The sequence below is a fragment of the Odontesthes bonariensis genome, chromosome 16 (assembly GCF_027942865.1).
Source record: "Odontesthes bonariensis isolate fOdoBon6 chromosome 16, fOdoBon6.hap1, whole genome shotgun sequence".
Classification (NCBI taxonomy): domain Eukaryota; kingdom Metazoa; phylum Chordata; class Actinopteri; order Atheriniformes; family Atherinopsidae; genus Odontesthes; species Odontesthes bonariensis.
Window position 1 is genome coordinate 36,553,686 of NC_134521.1, and position 18,645 is coordinate 36,572,330.

General features: G+C 47.6%; 2 protein-coding genes and 2 non-coding genes across 4 annotated transcripts; all 4 read left to right on the top strand.

Moving 5' to 3' along the window:
* The first annotated feature begins 5,518 nt into the window (after positions 1-5,518).
* Positions 5,519-11,007, top strand: LOC142401557 (protein NipSnap homolog 2-like). Its single transcript, XM_075487025.1, has 6 exons — positions 5,519-5,650; positions 6,008-6,148; positions 6,250-6,281; positions 6,528-6,622; positions 6,751-6,834; positions 10,037-11,007. The coding sequence occupies exons 1-6, from the start codon at positions 5,534-5,536 to the stop codon at positions 10,099-10,101; spliced, it is 534 nt and encodes a 177-aa protein (XP_075343140.1). The 5' UTR covers positions 5,519-5,533; the 3' UTR covers positions 10,102-11,007.
* An 802-nt stretch (positions 11,008-11,809) lies between these two features.
* Positions 11,810-18,429, top strand: cct6a (chaperonin containing TCP1, subunit 6A (zeta 1)). The gene is made up of 13 exons (XM_075487024.1): positions 11,810-12,038; positions 12,798-12,861; positions 13,666-13,800; positions 13,894-14,067; positions 14,253-14,356; positions 15,061-15,331; positions 15,554-15,636; positions 16,827-16,923; positions 17,009-17,156; positions 17,473-17,606; positions 17,731-17,833; positions 17,941-18,013; positions 18,099-18,429. Exons 1-13 carry the CDS (start codon positions 11,902-11,904, stop codon positions 18,169-18,171), a joined length of 1,596 nt encoding a protein of 531 aa, XP_075343139.1. The 5' UTR covers positions 11,810-11,901; the 3' UTR covers positions 18,172-18,429.
* Positions 15,363-15,499, top strand: LOC142402349 (small nucleolar RNA SNORA22). Its single transcript, XR_012773351.1, has one exon. It is a non-coding gene; the product is annotated as a small nucleolar RNA SNORA22 (small nucleolar RNA).
* On the top strand, positions 17,257-17,392 carry LOC142402348 (small nucleolar RNA SNORA22). Its single transcript, XR_012773350.1, has one exon. It is a non-coding gene; the product is annotated as a small nucleolar RNA SNORA22 (small nucleolar RNA).
* Positions 18,430-18,645: the final 216 nt, after the last annotated feature.

Below are 18,645 nucleotides of genomic sequence, written 5' to 3' on the forward strand. Positions count from 1 at the left end.
AAAGGCCCGAAAGGACTCCTTCTTCAGCTTGACGGCTTCCCTCACCACTGGTGTCCACCAGCGGGTTCGGGGATTGCCGCCACGACAGGCACCAACCACCTTACGGCCACAGCTCCGGTCGGCCGCCTCAACAATGGAGGCACGGAACATGGCCCATTCGGGCTCAATGTCCCCCACCTCCCCCGGGACATGGTTGAAGCTCTGCCGGAGGTGGGAGTTGAAACTCCTCCTTACAGGGGATTCCGCCAGCCGTTCCCAACAGACCCTCACAATACGTTTGGGCCTGCCAGGTCTGACTGGCTTCCTCCCCCACCAGCGGAGCCAACTCACCACCAGGTGGTGATCAGTTGACAGCTCCGCCCCTCTCTTCACCCGAGTGTCCAGGACATACGGCCGCAAGTCCGACGATACAACCACAAAGTCGATCATCGAGCTGCGGCCTAGGGTGTCCTGGTGCCAAGTGCACATATGGACACCCTTATGCCTGAACATGGTGTTCGTTATGGACAGTCCGTGACGAGCACAGAAGTCCAACAACAAAACACCACTCTGATTCAGATCGGGGGGGCCGTTCCTCCCAATCACGCCCCTCCAGGTCTCACTGTCATTGCCCACGTGAGCATTGAAGTCCCCCAGCAGGACGAGGGAGTCTCCCGGAGGAGCACTCTCCAGTGCCTCCTCCAGGGACTCCAAAAAGGGTGGGTACTCTGAACTGCCGTTCGGTGCATAGGCACAAACAACAGTCAGGACCCGTCCCCCCACCCTAAGGCGGAGGGAGGCTACCCTCTCGTCTACCGGGGTGAACCCCAATGTACAGGCGCACAGCCGGGGGGCAATAAGTATGCCCACACCTGCTCTATGCCTCTCACCGCGGGCAACTCCAGAGTGGAAGAGAGTCCAACCCCTCTCGAGGAGGCTGGTTCCGGAGCCCAAGCCATGCGTCGAGGTGAGTCCGACTATATCTAGCCGGAACCGCTCAGCCTCGCGCACCAGCTCAGGCTCCTTCCCCAGCAGAGAGGTGACGTTCCACGTCCCAAGAGCCAGCTTCAGTAGCCGAGGATCAGACCGCCAAGGTCCCCGCCTTCGGCTGCCGCCCAGCTCACACTGCACCCGACCCCCATGGCCCCTCCCACGGGTGGTGAGCCTGTCGGAAGGGGGATCCGTGTCATTTCTTCGGGCTGTGCCCGACCGAGCCCCACGGGCACAGACCCGGCCACCAGGCGCTCGCCAGCGGGCCCCACCCCTGGGCCTGGCTCCAGGGGGAGGCCCCGGTGACCCGCGTCCGGGCAAGGGAACACGGTGTCCAAACATAGTGTTCATCATAGGGGTTTTGTGAGCTGTTCTTTGTCTGGTCCCTCATCTAGGATCTGTTTGCCATGGGTGACCCTACCAGGGTCTTAAAGCCCCAGACAACATAGCTCCCAGACTCATTGGGGCACGCAAACCCCCCCACCACGGTAAGGTGACAGCTCACGGGGAGGTAAAATGATTAAAAACAAGCAAAAGTCCAGATAAGTTCAAAGATAGCGTGCAGATTTCATGCATAGACACATGAGAAAAGAAATGTTTTTAACCTGGATTTAAAAATGTCTCCATTTGGTGAAAGTTTAATCTCCACAGGCAGTTTGTTCCACTTGTTTGCAGCATAACAGCTAAATGCTGCTTCTCCATGTTTAGTCTGGACTCTGGACTGGACCAGCTGACCTGAGTCCTTGGATCTAAGAGCTCTGCTGGCTTTATATTCTCTGAACATATCACAGATTGTAAACCATCAGCAGGCTTTTAAAATCTATTCTGTGACTGACTGGAAGCCAGAGTAAAGATTTTAAAGCTGCTGTGATGTGTTCAGATCTCTTAGTCCGGGTTACAACTCCAGCAGCAGCGTTCTGGATGAGCTGCAGATGTTTAATGCTCTTTTTGGGAAGTCCAGTTAAAAGAGCGTTACAGTGATGGAGTCTACTGGAGATGAATGCATGGATGAGTTTCTCCTGGTCTTTTTGGGAGAGGAAACCTTTAATTCTGTTGATGTTTCTGAGATGGTAAAAAGCTGCCTTGGTGACAGCTTTGATGTGGCTGCTGAAAGTCAGATCTCAGTCTATCAACACTCAATTCAATTCAATTCAATTCAAAAATACTTTATTTATCCCAGAGGGAAATTAAATGTTGATGTAACTCAATTAAATCAAGGAGTTATTATAGATGCTGATGGCTGTGGGCAGGAATGATTTCCTGTAGTGGTCCGTTTTGCATCCAAACTGAAGAAGCCTTTGACTGAAGAGACTCTGTTTTCTGATAACAGTCTCATGGAGAGGATGTTCAGGGTTGTCCATAATTCTCTTGATTTTATGCAAAATCCTTCTTTGCATTATTGCCTCCAGAGGTTCCACAGTCGTCCCCTGAACCAGCCTTCCTTATCAGGTTGTTGAGTCTTTTTAGGTCCCTGGTTCTGATGCTGCTGCCCCAACAGATGATGCAAGAGGAAATGACGCTCTCAACAACAGACTTGTAGAATATCTGCAACATCTTGTTGCAAACCTTGAAGGACCTTAGCTTCCTCAAGAAGTACAGTCTGCTCTGTCCTTTCTTGTAGATGGCTTCACTGTTGTGTCTCCAGTCCAGTCTGTTGTCCAGATAAACACCAAGGTATTTATATTCCTCAACCACCTCCACTTCTTCTCCCATGATGGAAACAGGGTTTGATCTGACCCTGTTTCTCCTGAAATCTACAATCATCTCCTTTGTTTTGTTAACATTCAAGATGAGATGATTGTTCCCACACCATGCCACAAAGCGGTCCACCAGCTCTCTGTACTCAGCTTCTTGTCCATCTCTGATACACCCGACAACTGCAGAGTCATCTGAATATTTCTGTAGATGACAGGAGTCTGACTTGTACTGGAAGTCTGAAGTGTACAGAGTGAAAAGGAATGGTGAGGTTACCAACTTGGTCAGTGATTGTAAGGTCCCGAGTCTCAAGATATTTACCAACGCTGACCCTCTTCTCTTTGCTACCAAACAGAATGATCTTAGTTTGGTCTTCATTTAATTGTAGAAAATGCTCCCTCATCCAGGTGTTTACTTCCTCCAGACACTGACACAGTACGTCTGCTCGGCTGCAGTCGCCATGGTGACAGAGACACATAAAGTTGTGTATCGTCTGCATAACTGTGATAATTGATGTTAAAGTTCTGCAATATCTGACCCAAAGGGAGCATATACAAGTTAAACAGAAGAGGTCCAAGAATTGACCCCTGGGGGACTCCACAAGTCATGGCCACTCGCTCAGATTCATAGCTGCCAATTGGAACAAAATAACTCCGGCCTTCTAAGTAGGACCTGAACCAGTTAAGGACCGCTCCAGAAAGTCCAACCCAGTTTTCCAGCCTGTGCAACAGGATTCTGTGATCTACAGTATCAAACGCAGCGCTGAGGTCCAACAGAACCAGGACTGAAACATTACCAGAATCAGTATTCAACCTGATGTCGTTTAACACTTTGACCAGAGCTGTTTCAGTGCTGTGATGACGTCTGAAGCCTGATTGAAAGTTATTAAAGCTGCCGTCGGCAGGTTTTCAAAATTCCGAGTCTAAGTCGGAAAATTCGAACTGATACAACTTTCAGGTCCCTCCCCCAACCTCTAACAAGCTCCGAAGCGCCCCCCAAACCCCTCCCCCTCTGTGGACGAGGTTGTGCACGTGAGTTCACACCAGTGTGAGCGCACACAAGCTGGGGCAGACTCACGCTCAGCAGCGTGTGCACAAGCTGTGATTGACAGGTAGGATTCCTCCACCCTAAGTTGATTGGTTAAAAACAGCCGGGAGCGCTCGGTTTTTGCAAGCATGGTTACAGGCTTCAGAGGGAGCTACAGATTTCGTTATTTTTCCTAAACAGCCTATTTAATATTCTACTTCAGGAATCCCATGACAGTTCAAGCTAATATGACTAAAAAAAAGTTGCCAACCGCAGCTTTAAGACTTCCACTTTCATTCAGAAAGTCGTTGAGCTGGTTAAATACAACTTTCTCAATAATCTTAGATATAAAAGAGACGTTAGAGACAGGTCTGTAGCTGTTCATCATAGAGGCGTCTAGAGTTCTCTTCTTTAGGAGTGGCTTAATGGCAGCTGTCTTCAGTGACTTGGGAAAAATGCCTGATGCCAGTGAGCTGTTAACTATTCGTAGGAGATCACTTTCTACTGAGGTAAAAACAGTTTTTAAAAAGTCGGATGGTATTATGTCCAGAGTGCAAGTGGTTGATTTCAGATGCTGAACTGTTTCCTCTAGGATTTTTAAATCTACAATATTAAATTGTGACATAACGTCAGAGTTATTTCTAGGTTTTAGACACAGATTAGTTTTCTTGTTTGTCTGTGTTGCGTGAATGTTTTGTCTAATCATTTTGATTTTTTGGCTAAAAAGTTGGCAAATTCGTTGCATTTCTCTGTGGAGAGGAGGTCTGGGTTTGACTGTTTAGGAGGATTTGTGAGTTTTTCAACCATAGCAAACAGAGTTGGAGAATTGTTGACATTCTTATTAATCATTTCAGATAAATGCAGCTGTCTGGCCTTGCACAGCTCATTGTTATAACTACGGAGGCTTTCTTTGTACAGCTCATAGTGAATCTGAAGCTTTGTTTTCCTCCATTTACGTTCAGCTTTCCTGCATTCTCTTTTCAGGTTTTTGACCGTAGTGGTGTTTCTCCATGGGGTTTTCTGTTTGATCAAGGTGCTCTTGATTCTTATCGGTGCAACAGCTTCCATTACATTCAAAATGTTTAAGTTGAAATGATCCAGCCGTCCTTCAACAGACTCTGCGCTCATTGTTGGTAACATAACTATGGCCTCCCTAAACTAAGCACTTGTTTTCTCATTGATGTACCTCTTCTTAACTGAGAAGCTGGTTGTTTGAACATTCTGAGTAATATGTAAATCAAATAAAATACAAAAATGGTCAGACAAGGCCAAATCAATAACCACAACAGAAGAAATATCAACATCTTTAGAAATGAGCAGGTCCAGAATGTGACCTCGAAGTTGGGTTGGTTCTGTTACATGCTGCCACAAACCAAACATGTCCAGCACAGAAGAAAATTCTTTGGCAGTACCATCCGTCATATTATCTATGTGAATGTTAAAATCCCCGGTCAAGATAAAATGGTTAAAATCAGTCGAAATAACAGACAATAATTCAGAAAATTCATCAATAAAACTTGCACAGTATCCTGGAGATCTGTAAATGATTAAGAACAGGATTTTAGGAACACCCTTTAAAATAAAACTCAGATATTCAAAAGCAGTGAATTCACCAAATGAGATCTCTTTACACTGGAATGTATCTTTAAATAAGGCAGCCCCCCCCCCCCTCCCCTGTTTCATTAAGAACAGCAGCTCTTGTGCTCTCTGTTAACCATGTTTCTGTCAGAAAAAGGAAATCTAAACTGTGTGAAGTCATTAGCTAACAGTGACTTATTGGACACAGATCTAATACTAAGTAAGGCTAGCTTTGTGGAGCTTCCGCTGGTCTCTGCTGAGTTGCATGTGGAGCTGCTTCACTTCTGGCTCTTCTGCTCCTTCTGTTCCAGTTCACCTGTGGAGATATCGGGGAGGATACCCGGCTCTCACCGAAGTCATGAGCAAACTCCGGCAGAATAAGGTAACGGGAGCTCAGATCGGTCCAGCTGGCGGCCGCTGACCTGCAGGCCACCTGTTTCTCCACCGTTATCGTTGGTTTTCCAGCTGTTTGGAGCTCATTTACAAAGACTTTAGCTGATGTTTTTAATGTTTAATCTGTGGGGAATGTTCTGAAAAACAAACATAGTTTCTTTAATGCATCAGGTGTTCATGTTTCTCAGTTTATCAGAAGTGCCACTCAGGCTTTAGGCTTCCAGAACATCCCGGCTGCTCCAGATCAGTCATTTGCTCTAACTTACGCTAACACACGTGACCCAATGATGCCGTCTCCCAGATGCACTTCCTCTCATAGAGACGGAGGGTTTTTTCTTGGCTGCAGGGGTTCATGGAGTACAGGGCAGAGAGGGGGAAGATGCTGCTGTCCCGCAGGAACCAGTTGCTGCTGGAGTTCAGCTTCTGGAACGAACCGGTCCCTCGTCCAGGACCCAACATCTATGAGCTGCGATCCTACCAGCTCAGGGTAACTGTCTCCGTGTTCCTTCCATCACATTCACTCCTTTGTTTTGGTGACTCATGACTCACTTCTTGTCCTCCTTTGCCTTCTTCACGCTGTGATTTCAGCCAGGGACGATGATCGAGTGGGGAAACTACTGGTAAGGCAGAGCTTTGTTTGTTAAGAGCTCCATGAATCAATCAGAGTCGGAACAATACATTTAGTCATTATTCAGGACCATTTGAAGATGTTTTCCTTCAGTATTTTCTTAGATTTTCTAAAGTTCTTGACCTCGATGCATTGGTTTATTTAGGGCAGGTTAGTTTGTCCCATTTGAGCATTAAAAGCTGTACTTTGGTGATGATGGGTGCAACCATGTGAACAAAGCTGATGGTAAAACCCGCAGGGCTCGTGCTATTGAGATTCGCCAGCAGAACCAGGAGGCAGTGGGAGGCTTCTTCTCCCAGATCGGAAGTCTGTACACGGTTCACCACTTATGGGGTGAGCACAGATTTTGAGGACGCCACGAAACCGATGAGTGAATAACTTTGTTCACCATGAGGTGCTTTCCGTGAACACTGGAGCAGGATGTGCGTGTTCGAGTCAGACTAACGTGTGTGTCCTTCCAGCCTACAAAGACCTTCAGTCCAGAGAAGACATCAGAAACGCAGCCTGGCAGCGTGAAGGCTGGGACGAGGTCGTGTATTACACGGGTGAGTTTGACTCGGCTGCCTTAACTCTGCTGTCCCTGCTCTGGATCATAAGGCAGAACGATGTTATTAAAGGACGTTTTTATGAGCTGAGCTGACCAGCAGCAGGCACGTAAAAACACCACGAAAGTGACGCCACGGCTGCCCGATGCAAAGGTGAAGCTGTGTATCAGCCCCTGCATCGGCCCCTGCATCGGCTCCTGTATCAGCTCCTGTATCAGCCCTGTATCGGCCCCTGTATCGGCCCCTTTATCGGCCCCTTTATCGGCCCCTGTATCGGCCCCTGTATCGGCCCCTGTATCGGCCCCTGTATCGGCCCCTTTATCGGCCCCTGTATCGGCCCCTGTATCGGCCCCTTTATCGGCCCCTGTATCGGCCCCTGTATCGGCCCCTGTATCGGCCCCTGTATCGGCCCCTGTATCGGCCCCTTTATCGGTCCCTGTATCGGCCCCTGTATCGGTCCCTGTATCGGTCCCTGTATCGGCCCCTGTATCGGCCCCTGTATCGTTCCCTGTATCGTTCCCTGTATCGGCCCCTGTATCGGCTCCTGTATCGGCCCCTGTATCAGCCCTGTATCAGCTCCTGTATCAGCTCCTGTATCAGCCCTGTATCTGCTCCTGTATCAGCTCCTGTATCAGCCCCTGTATCAGCCCCTGTATCAGCCCCTGTATCAGCTCCTGTATCAGCCCCTGTATCAGCCCCTGTATCAGCCCTGTATCGGCTCCTGTATCGGCCCCTGTATCAGCCCTGTATCAGCTCCTGTATCAGCCCTGTATCTGCTCCTGTATCAGCCCCTGTATCAGCCCCTGTATCAGCCCTGTATCGGCTCCTGTATCAGCTCCTGTATCTGCTCTTGTATCAGCCCCTGTATCAGCTCCTGTATCAGCTCCTGTATCAGCTCCTGTATCTGCTCCTGTATCAGCCCCTGTATCAGCTCCTGTATCAGCCCCTGTATCAGCTCCTGTATCAGCTCCTGTATCAGCCCTGTATCTGCTCCTGTATCAGCCCCTGTATCAGCTCCTGTATCTGCTCCTGTATCAGCCCCTGTATCAGCTCCTGTATCAGCCCCTGTATCAGCTCCTGTATCGGCTCCTGTATCAGCCCTGTATCAGCTCCTGTATCAGCCCTGTATCAGCTCCTGAATCAGCCCTGTATCAGCTCCTGTATCAGCCCCTGTATCGGCTCCTGTATCGGCTCCTGTATCGGCCCCTGTATCAGCCCTGTATCAGCTCCTGTATCAGCCCTGTATCAGCCCTGTATCGGCTCCTGTATCAGCTCCTGTATCAGCCCCTGTATCAGCCCTGTATCGGCTCCTGTATCAGCTCCTGTATCAGCCCCTGTATCAGCCCTGTATCGGCTCCTGTATCAGCTCCTGTATCAGCCCTGTATCAGCTCCTGTATCAGCTCCTGTATCAGCCCTGTATCAGCTCCTGTATCAGCCCCTGTATCAGCCCTGTATCAGCTCCTGTATCGGCCCTGTATCAGCCCTGTATCAGCTCCTGTATCGGCCCCTGTATCAGCCCCTGTATCAGCTCCTGTATCGGCCCCTGTATCAGCTCCTGTATCAGCTCCTGTATCAGCTCCTGTATCGGCCCTGTATCAGCTCCTGTATCAGCTCCTGTATCAGCTCCTGTATCAGCTCCTGTATCGGCCCTGTATCAGCTCCTGTATCGGCCCTGTATCAGCTCCTGTATCAGCCCTGTATCAGCTCCTGTATCAGCCCTGTATCAGCTCCTGTATCGGCCCCTGTATCAGCTCCTGTATCAGCTCCTGTATCGGCCCTGTATCAGCTCCTGTATCGGCCCCTGTATCAGCTCCTGTATCGGCCCCTGTATCAGCTCCTGTATCAGCTTCTGTATCGGCCCTGTATCAGCTCCTGTATCGGCCCCTGTATCAGCTCCTGTATCAGCTCCTGTATCGGCCCTGTATCAGCTCCTGTATCAGCTCCTGTATCGGCCCTGTATCAGCTCCTGTATGCAGCGTTTCCTGGACCAGCTTTGACATTTTGTTATTTGAGTAGTTTCATACGGTGAGAATAAATGGTGAGATGGTTGAAATGTGTTCGGCTCTGCGATCCGAGTCGGCAGAACTGGTCCCGCGACCGGCTGCAGTTAACCCATTTAGGCCTAAAACGCCTGGAAAAGAATGCCTGTAAAACCTATGGGCGATTTCAGAAAGACCCCCTAAAACCTGAAGTGTTTCTGGAAATTCAGCAATTGCGTCAACTACATGATTGATTTCTCAGCCTCTGTTGCAGATAGAAACAAAATTCAAAAATTGGTTGAGAGCTTACACCTGTGGCTTTCTTTGGAAATTGAGTTTATTTACATACACCTTCACGAAAATAGAAAAAGTAAAAAGTAAAGTGCAGGAACAGCACTATTTTCAATTAGAAAACAGTAATAAAATAAATTAAAATTTAATTTTATATTTAAATTATTTATTTATCTATTTATTTTATCGCCAGTAATCTCTTCGTACTGGCAGCACAAGGAGCCCATACATATTCCAATAAACGTTTTCATCTCCGGCACAGTTACGTGGGACCCCCTTGCCATCTTTGCTCGAGCTGGAGTCTGATGTACCTGGTCACTGTATCTATTCGTCTCGGAAACGAGATGCGCCCAAAGCTCCTCAGTAAAAATATCATTAAATGCCTGCAACGGTGTGGCATCTGCAGGTAAATCGACTTTCCCCCCTGGTGTGCGGTTGAAATCTCTCCGTCGATTACGGTGGTAATTGTCAGTCTTCCACTCACATTCAAACCCTTCAAAATCATCATCAAACATATGTGCTAGCCATAAATCTCCATCAGTTGGGTCAGCACGTTCATCAGCATCATCAAAGCCAAGAAACTCCTCACAATCGCTACCGTCTGAAAAAGACGTGTACGCTTTCCCGACCTTAAAGGTAGAATAACGCAACAGCGCCCCCGGCTTTAAAGGTAGAAATGCGGCAATGCTTTCCCGGCCTCAATGGGTTAACAGAATGAGAAAAATAGCCTTTTAGCTGTCGTGAGCAGATCTGTTCAGCATATAAAACATCAGGAACAGAAAAGGTGAATCAGGATTTAAAGGTAGAGGTTGGGTATCATCGGGCCTTAATAACAGAAGATTCTGACTGTATGGCAACACCAAACCAAAGCAGCCCAACAAATTCTCTGTGAGCGCTGTGAAGCTAAAACTTGCTCTTTTCCTCCCCACAGTCCCTCTGATTCAGCACATGGAATCCAGAATAATGATTCCCTTGAAGACTTCGCCCTTGAAGTAACACTCCGCAGCCGCTGCTCCAGCTGTTCCAGCTGCTCTGATCTGCAGAGCGTAACAACCGTCAGAGCGTGCACTGCCGGGATGTCGGCATAACCTGATTCTGTTTTCTGTTTTTCTTGTTTCTTTGCTTTTTCCCTCTCCTCCACCTCTCTGTGTGGGCTGTTGTTCCCTGATAACGATCACCTTGAACGGTCTGTTACAGTGATTACTGAGTTACTGAGCGTGTTGAATGTGAATAATCTGCCTCCTCTTCACCGGCCCGCCCTGTGGAATCAGGAGAAATGTGAACGTGACGTGGAAGCTCTGGACGGAAGACGCTGCCCCCAGTAACTGAAACACCGAGGTTCAGAGCTCCCAGGTCACCGTCCATGTAGGGCGGCTGCGCTTAAGTGTTACAGTCACCGTCATTTCCCCCCAAAGAAAAACACTCCACGTGTGTCCACCGTAGAAAAGTGTCGTATGTTTACGAGGCTCCGATCCATCCTCCATTGGCTGCGTTGATGAACCCGTCAGATCCCAGAGGATCTCTGAATATCATGTTGTCTCCTTTCTTAAACTGACCCCGTTCTTCCTTAACTGTTAGCGCGGTGCCACCTGTGGCTCTGCCAGCTGAGATACACGGTGACGGAAATGATTAGAAAACGTGTTAATCCTTCTTTAATACTGTAGGAGGACTGGTGTAGACAGCTGGGTGAGCGCTGCTCTAACGGGGGAAGGCTCTTTTTTGTGTTGGTTTTTTAATGGTCAGGTTGGAGGAGATGGGATCACTCCTACATGAGTGAGGTCATCATAACCATCTGTTGTTGGTGGGCAGGAGAGATGTCTGTGTGGTAAATGTAAAATGCAGTGCTTTAATAAGATTAGTTGTATATATTTAATTAAATTTCTGATGAATTGGAAAGAAAAAGTCGGAAAAGACTGGTGTGATCCTGTGTCCAGCGTGGTGTTCTACAGATACCTGCACACGTGCACACGTGCACACATGCACACGATGCCAAGCATCACTCTTTATGGGGGGGGGGGGGTTACCACACAACACTGCCAGGCATCAGACTAAATGGAGCCTAAAGTTTAGTTTAGTTTATTCCAAGCAAAAATAATATACAGAACAAGCGGCTAAGTACATTACAATTTTTGTACAATACACAAACTGAACTTATTCGTAGTATTTTAGAAGTACATTTATACAACTTGGATTCAAATAAGCTTGGAAAGGAAAGATTAAAGTGTTTAATCAGACACTTTTAATCACACACTTGGATTTTGTAAATTGTAATTAATGCGTCGTCAAAGGTGTGGCTTTTGCTGCCTTTAAGGAGCGTAGGAACTCTGTACAGGCTAACTTACACAGTGAAATCACTGCCTTACACAATAATTAGGAAAATCATTTTTAACTTTAATTGTTGGGGAAGGGTTAAAATTATTATTTCCAATAACAACCGTACGTATGCAGAGGAGTCTATTTGCTTTTTAGCCTTGAAATGGATCAGTTTTAGCCCGAGTTTCTACTTCTGTTGCTTTCTCGCCTACTCCGGTTAGTTGAGAAAAGAACTGCACAGTCTCACACATAGACATAATATGTATATATATTAATTATGTCTATGGTCTCACATTCATTGTGTGAACGAAGATGTTGTAAAAGCCGAATGTCCTACACCCGTGTGTTCCCTTAAAGGCAGCACGGGAACACGTGCTGGAGCCTTCTGGAACGCGCCTCCCTTTCTGGAGCTGCGCGACACCGAGCAGCCTTCTCACTGCCGGCGTGACTTTCTGCTCATCTCCGCTGGTGTACTGCTCCGTGATGTCTGCTGTTAAAGCGCTGAACCCAAAGGCAGAGGTGGCCCGGGCCCAGGCCGCCCTGGCTGTGAACATCAGTGCCGCCCGGGGGCTCCAGGACGTGCTGAGGAGTAACCTGGGACCCAAAGGAACCATGAAAATGTGAGTGCTTACGGAGCTCTTTGTGCAGCACGCCTGCTATGCTAACTCACTGCTAAGTGGCTAACATCGTCTGCTGTTTACCGGCAAATTGTTGGCGCAGTTATTAGTCTGTCCCCACCTACTGTGCTTGCTACAAAGTTAGTCCTTCCTGCCCATCACATCCGGCACTTTAATAAATCTAACTGAGGCCTCCTTTGCTCAGTGATTAAGGGGTTTCCCTGCGCACGTTGCCCTGCCCAGTCATCGTGATCCGTTCCGACGACCACTAAGCTAACGTTAGCATGTTAGCCATAACGCTAAATCTGAAGGCGCAGTCATAAAGTTGAAGGCAGTTTGACATGAATCTCGCCGTTAGTTAGTTAGTTAGTAGTAGTAGTAGTAGTATTGTTGTTTTATTGTTGTTAATACAATCATTGTAAATATTTAAAAAAATGTTGAGCTACTTGACGAATTTGAATTTCCCCCAGTGGGGGATAAAGTATTTTTCTATTCTATTAAGCTCTCAGGACTGATGAGCAACTCTATTGAACACTGATATCTATTCGCTGCTCGGTGCCTGCTGATGTAATCCAGACATTAATCACTTTTCATGTGTCGGTTGTAATTGCGAGCAGGCGCCAGACTGCACGCATTTCTCTGTACATATTAATTAAGTAATTAATTTGGCTATTTCCCGGTCATAAAGCTGCATGTGTGAAACGTATTGGGATGAATATGCGTTGAACCAGAGTTTCTGTGCTTTGCTGTTTGGACCTGCAGGCTGGTGTCTGGTGCTGGAGACATAAAGTTGACCAAAGATGGCAACGTCTTGTTACACGAGATGGTAAGGAAGTGCTGAGCTGTGTGTGTGTGTGTGTGTGTGTGTGTGCTGTAATCCTGAGTTCATTCAGCCCCACAGATGCCTCTGAGGCTTAAAGCTCATGTTCTCACACCTGAACAGTTATTATCTGCAGGCATGTTCACTGAACCCGGTGTCGGTGCTGATTTAGGATAAATGCTTAGCTGTGTCCAGTCCAGTCAGAGTTAATATTTTATTAGATTTTCTCCCCAAAATGGATGTAAAGTGTTTAGGATTTGATCAAAAGGAACATTTAGCAGTTGTGTTCCCCCAGAGTCTCACTGACTGTTTTGCTCCTGCTCGGGTGAACCTGCTGTGAACTTTCCCTCTCTGTGTATTTATAGGCAGCAGGAGAATTAGGCCTGTGGACCCTTTTGAGTCTTTTTTTTTGTTGTTGTTGTACGTTCAGGACAACTCATCACACGTCAACATCATTTTGTTCTGTTTAAATGGGGGAGCTAATTCAGTGTCCATATTTATGAAATATCTCGTCATCTGATGATAGATTTAACTTTAGATTTATTAAAGGACTCAATAATGAAACCTGAACTCCTAGAAAATGAATTATTTTTAATTTGGAATTAAAATATTAACGTTGACACATTTTCTGCTGTGATGCACATTTAACATTTAGATGTTTTATTTGAGTAATTCCATATTTTTACTGGACAAATCCCAGGTTAATTGAGGAGTTGCTGAAAATGATCGTTGTGAATTGAACACGGAGTCCTGTTTGACCACCAGAACGGATTGTTGCCTCTTAAAGACTTTGTTCCGTCTCTTTTTCAGCAAATTCAGCACCCAACTGCGTCACTGATTGCTAAGGTTGCCACGGCGCAGGATGACATCACGGGAGACGGAACCACCTCCAACGTCCTCATCATCGGTGAACTGCTGAAGCAGGCTGACCTTTACGTGTCGGAGGTGAGGGCGTGACGCCGCGGGCCCGTGCAGCGCTGTTCCACCTCTCATGAACATCTCCTGAACTGGATCTTTTTAATCCCTTTGGTGCTGCAGGGTCTGCATCCCAGAATCGTTGCTGAGGGCTTCGAGGCAGCCAAAGAGAAAGCCCTGGCTGTCCTGGAAGAACTGAAGGTGACTCGGGAAATGGACAGAGAGACGCTCATCCACGTGGCACGAACCTCCCTGAGGACCAAAGTCCACTCGGAGCTGGCAGACCTGCTCACTGAGGTACGGCAGGAGGGGAAACGGCCGCCTTGGTCTTTAAAGTCAGGTCGTTTATCTGTCTCTTTGGCACTTTAAATGTGACGCTTCTTACTTATTGAAAAGGACAAAGGACCTGAGAAGTCACCGTGCTTCAGTGAGAACATGTTGGAGATATTCAGTGTGATCCTAATCCAGTTGTCTGTCTGCAGGCTGTTGTAGATGCCGTCCTCGCCATCGCTAAACCCAACGAACCCATCGACCTGTATATGGTGGAAATCATGGAGATGAAGCACAAGACCGACTGCGACACGCAGTAAGTTTTTAAGAGCGAGTATCAGCGGTTCAGCCTCAGAGTGAGACGGGTTAACGCTGCCTCTCATCCTCAGTGAGAAAGTTTAAAGTGACAGTTCGCCTCTTTTGACATGAAGCTGTATGACATCCCATATCAGCAGCATCATTTCTGAACATCTTCTTACCCCCTGCTGCGTCCTGTGAGCCGAGTTCCAGCCTCGTTTTGGTGTTGATGAAGGTAGTCCGGCTAGTGGGCTGGGGTTTAAAAAATAAAGCGTTTGGCTTCTCAAAACAATATGCGTTCAAAGAGTAATACATTTGCATCATAAAATGGTGCAGAGCGAGCAGTCCCATGCTTCCAAGCAGCAAACACCGTAACAGGCGTGGCTGTCGGCAGGCGGCAGCAGACAGTGATACGAAGGGAGAGAAAATAGGGCCAAGCGATTGTGAGGTCTGACTTTTTCCTGTTGAACCATTTTGTGATGCAAATGTTTTACTATGTTGAACGCATATTGTTCTGAGAAGCAAAACGCTTTATTTTTTAAACCCCAGCCAACTAGCCGGACTACCTTCATCAAATACCAAAACGAGGCTGGAACTCTGCTCACAGGACGCAGCAGGGGGTAAGAAGATGTTCAGAAATGATGTTGCTGATATGGGATGTCATACAGCTTCATGTCAAAAGAGGCGAACTATCCCTTTAACGCTGCCTCTCATCCTTCGCAGGCTGATCAGAGGGTTGGTGTTGGACCACGGAGCCCGACACCCAGACATGAAGAAGAGGGTGGAGGACGCTTACGTGCTGACGTGTAACGTCTCTCTGGAGTACGAGAAGACGGAGGTCAACTCTGGCTTCTTCTACAAGAGTGCGGGGGAGCGGGAGAAGCTGGTGTCAGCAGAAAGGAAGTTCATCGAGGATCGAGTTCAGAAGATCGTTGCCCTGAAAAAGAAAGTCTGCCCCGGGGATGAAAAGGGTTTCGTCGTCATTAACCAGAAGGTACCTGCTGGTAGTTGTTGATGGGTTTAAAGTGCACAGTGAACACCCGGGGAAGCTACCGTAGCTCTCCCCGGTCCCATGCATCTGTGCCACAGTAACTCTGATCTGTACCTCTGCATCAGGGGGGCCTGCTCCTCCCCTGCATGTATTCAGCGGATCAGGATAAACTGTAAAGGGAATCCTTTCTGCTCACGATTGTTAACCCCAGTCTGTTCTGTACAGGGTATCGACCCCTTCTCTCTGGATGCCCTCGCCAAGGAGGGCATTGTTGCCCTGCGCAGAGCAAAGAGGAGGAACATGGAGCGGTAAGACTTTCCCAGTTCCAAATGTTTTCTGTTCTTTGGTTCCTGTGCTGAAGCAGCATTTATGTCCTCTACGAGAAGAAAAAACTGACCAGGGATCTTTAGGTGTGCAACTCCGAAAATGTGTGTAAAACTGTAGGCGTTCAACACATTTTGGTAAATAAAGCCGCTTTCGGACTGTAGGAACCTTTGGCAGTTCTAATAACCTTTTAATCCGCGGGGCCGTTTTCTCCCGTGTTCGGACATACAGGAACTCGGGGCTTTCTCCCTTAGTTCCTATAACTATTTAGCTCCTTCTCCGAGGTCGGGTCTTTTCATGGTTCTATAGAACGCATCTGACGGAGGTGTGTGGTGGTCGGTAGCTACGCCCCATGTCATGCTATCACGGCTGAAATGTCTCCTCATACAAGGACACAACCGGCGGGTGTTTAATAAGTTCAACTTACAGTGGTCTCATTTGTCTGCAGCGCTCTGCTCTCCTTTCTTCCTTCATGAAATGAAAAAGTATCTCCTGACTCTCTCTGTGAGCTTTTCCAGCCTCCATGTTAGACGCCTGATGTGATCGTCCATGATTAATATCACCATCATGCAGACCATGAACACGGTGGCCTCCCCGCTCTCCATATTAGCTTCTTGGTGGTGTTTTTTCTTCTCTAATTACTTTTACCGGTTTTGTTTTGTGTTTGAATGTAGCGCTTAACGGCTAACGGCTAACACGTCACTGAAGCAGACGGCTGCGCGCGGCGCATCAGTCCCTATCAGGTCCCGACTCATGTGCGAATGCAGACTGAAACAGAAGGACAGTTATCAGAACGAAATTCGAGTAGGACAGTTCTGATAACTGTGTTCCTATAACTACTCTGTCCGAAAGCGGCTTAAGACAAAGGGTAACAAGACTGCCTGCAGTCCCTTAATGTTACAGCTTTTTTTTCGCCACAAGAGGGCAACCTTGAGCTTGTTGAAAGTAGCAGGCAGGCTGGGACCTGCCTGGGTCCTGCAGGACCATGGAAGTATTATTCCCCTGGAAGCACCTTTTACATGCAGTGTTATTCCCCTGGAAGCACCTTTTACATGCAGTGTTATTCCCCTGGAAGCACCTTTTACATGCAGTGTTATTCCCCTGGAAGCACCTTTTACATGCAGTGTTATTCCCCTGGAAGCACCTTTTACATGCAGTGTTATTCCCCTGGCAGGCTCTCCCTCGCCTGTGGTGGCATTGCTATGAATTCAGTGGATGACCTCACACCCGAGTGCCTGGGACACGCTGGCGTGGTTTATGAACACACACTGGTGGGTATCTCGTGCAGGAAACGCGTTTAGCTTCCCCCTACAGTCTGTTTGTGTGATTTATGGCTCAGCTGTTTGTTGTTTGCAGGGAGAGGAGAAGTACACATTCATAGAGAAGTGTGGGAACCCTCGCTCAGTGACCCTGTTGGTGAAGGGCCCCAACAAGCACACCCTCACACAGATCAAAGATGCCGTGAGGGATGGTCTGCGCGCCGTGAAGAATGCTATCGAAGATGGTAAGATCTTTACAAACAGAAGTGGAGTAAAGGGCTTTTTTAAAGGCATTTCACTCATGGAGCATCACTGAACCTGGTCAGTTTGTCCTGTTTCTCCTGCCTGCACGGCGAACACCCAGGGGTGCTAGCGTGGCTCCCTCTGGTCTCCTGTGTCTGTGCTACAGCAACTCTGGTCTTTTCCTCTACATTTGGAGAGTTCTGTCTCTCTGACATGTATTCAGTTGATCAGAACATTTAGTTTCTTCTGAAAGGTTTTGCTCCTGCCTGGTTAGGCGTGTTGGTTCTCTGAACAGCCCTTTGACGTTTGTCTGCCCAGGCTGCGTGGTGTCCGGTGGCGGTGCGTTCGAGGTGGCTGTAGCAGATGCCCTGGTGAAACACAAGCCCAATGTGAAGGGCAGAGCTCAGCTGGGGGTCCAGGCCTTTGCAGATGCTCTGCTGATCATTCCCAAGGTGAGCTATTTGTATTCAGGTGACTGCAGCATGCTGCAGAACTGTTCTGTTATATTCATCCTGCATCACAAATCGGGCAGAAATCTGCAGATTCTGATTGATCTTTCTGCATCGTCCTTTTTAGGTTTTGGCCCAGAACTCTGGCTATGACTCACAGGAAACCCTGCTGAAGCTGCAGATGGAGTACAAAGAGTCTGGTCAGCTTGTTGGAGTGGACCTAAGCACAGGTGAGAACCCCAGCAGTGATCTGAAGTCCACCTGTTCTGAACCAGCCTTAACTATCCTCACACCTGCTCAGATGATGCCAAACATCAAAGCTTGTTTGTTTGTTCAGGGGAGCCGATGGTGGCAGGGGAAGCAGGCGTGTGGGATAATTACAACGTTAAGAAACAGCTTCTCCATTCATGGTGAGATGCACGTTTGAGTCGTAAAGCCAGTGGAAATGTTTGAAATGATTGTATTCATCCATTTTTAACGTCTGCTTGTTTTCAGCACGGTGATCGCCACTAACATCTTGTTGGTGGATGAGATCATGAGAGCCGGGATGTCCTCATTGAAAGGTTAAAGGTCAAATTAAAGAAGCTGCAATGTTACCGTACTGGCAGGGCTAGTTCACCTTCAGCCGACATGTTCCTGCCTACGGCCCCCTGAAGCACCCCAGCCGAGTGACGTCATCTGTTCTGCTAGTCGAGTTGTTCTTTTTCATGGATCTGTCATCGCCTCCCCTGGAATGATTGGTTTATTTATGAGATTTTGTTCAAAGCACTGACCTCTGCCTCACAGTTTTGTTTCTACCCATTAAAAGATTTTGGCTCCAAAAACATTTGGTTGTTTTTCTGTGAAGAGTGAATTTTTATTTGTTTTAAGTCATTTTAAGCCCAGAAATGTTTTGGCTCCATAACGGTTCAAATGGAGTAGGCTGGAAGAAATGATTCTAATGAGTCTAAAAGTATGAAGGACACCCCATGATCAGCAGGAGCTCACTGACTCGGTACTAAAACTAAACTGTTACCACACAAAGATGATAGTTGGTCTCAAA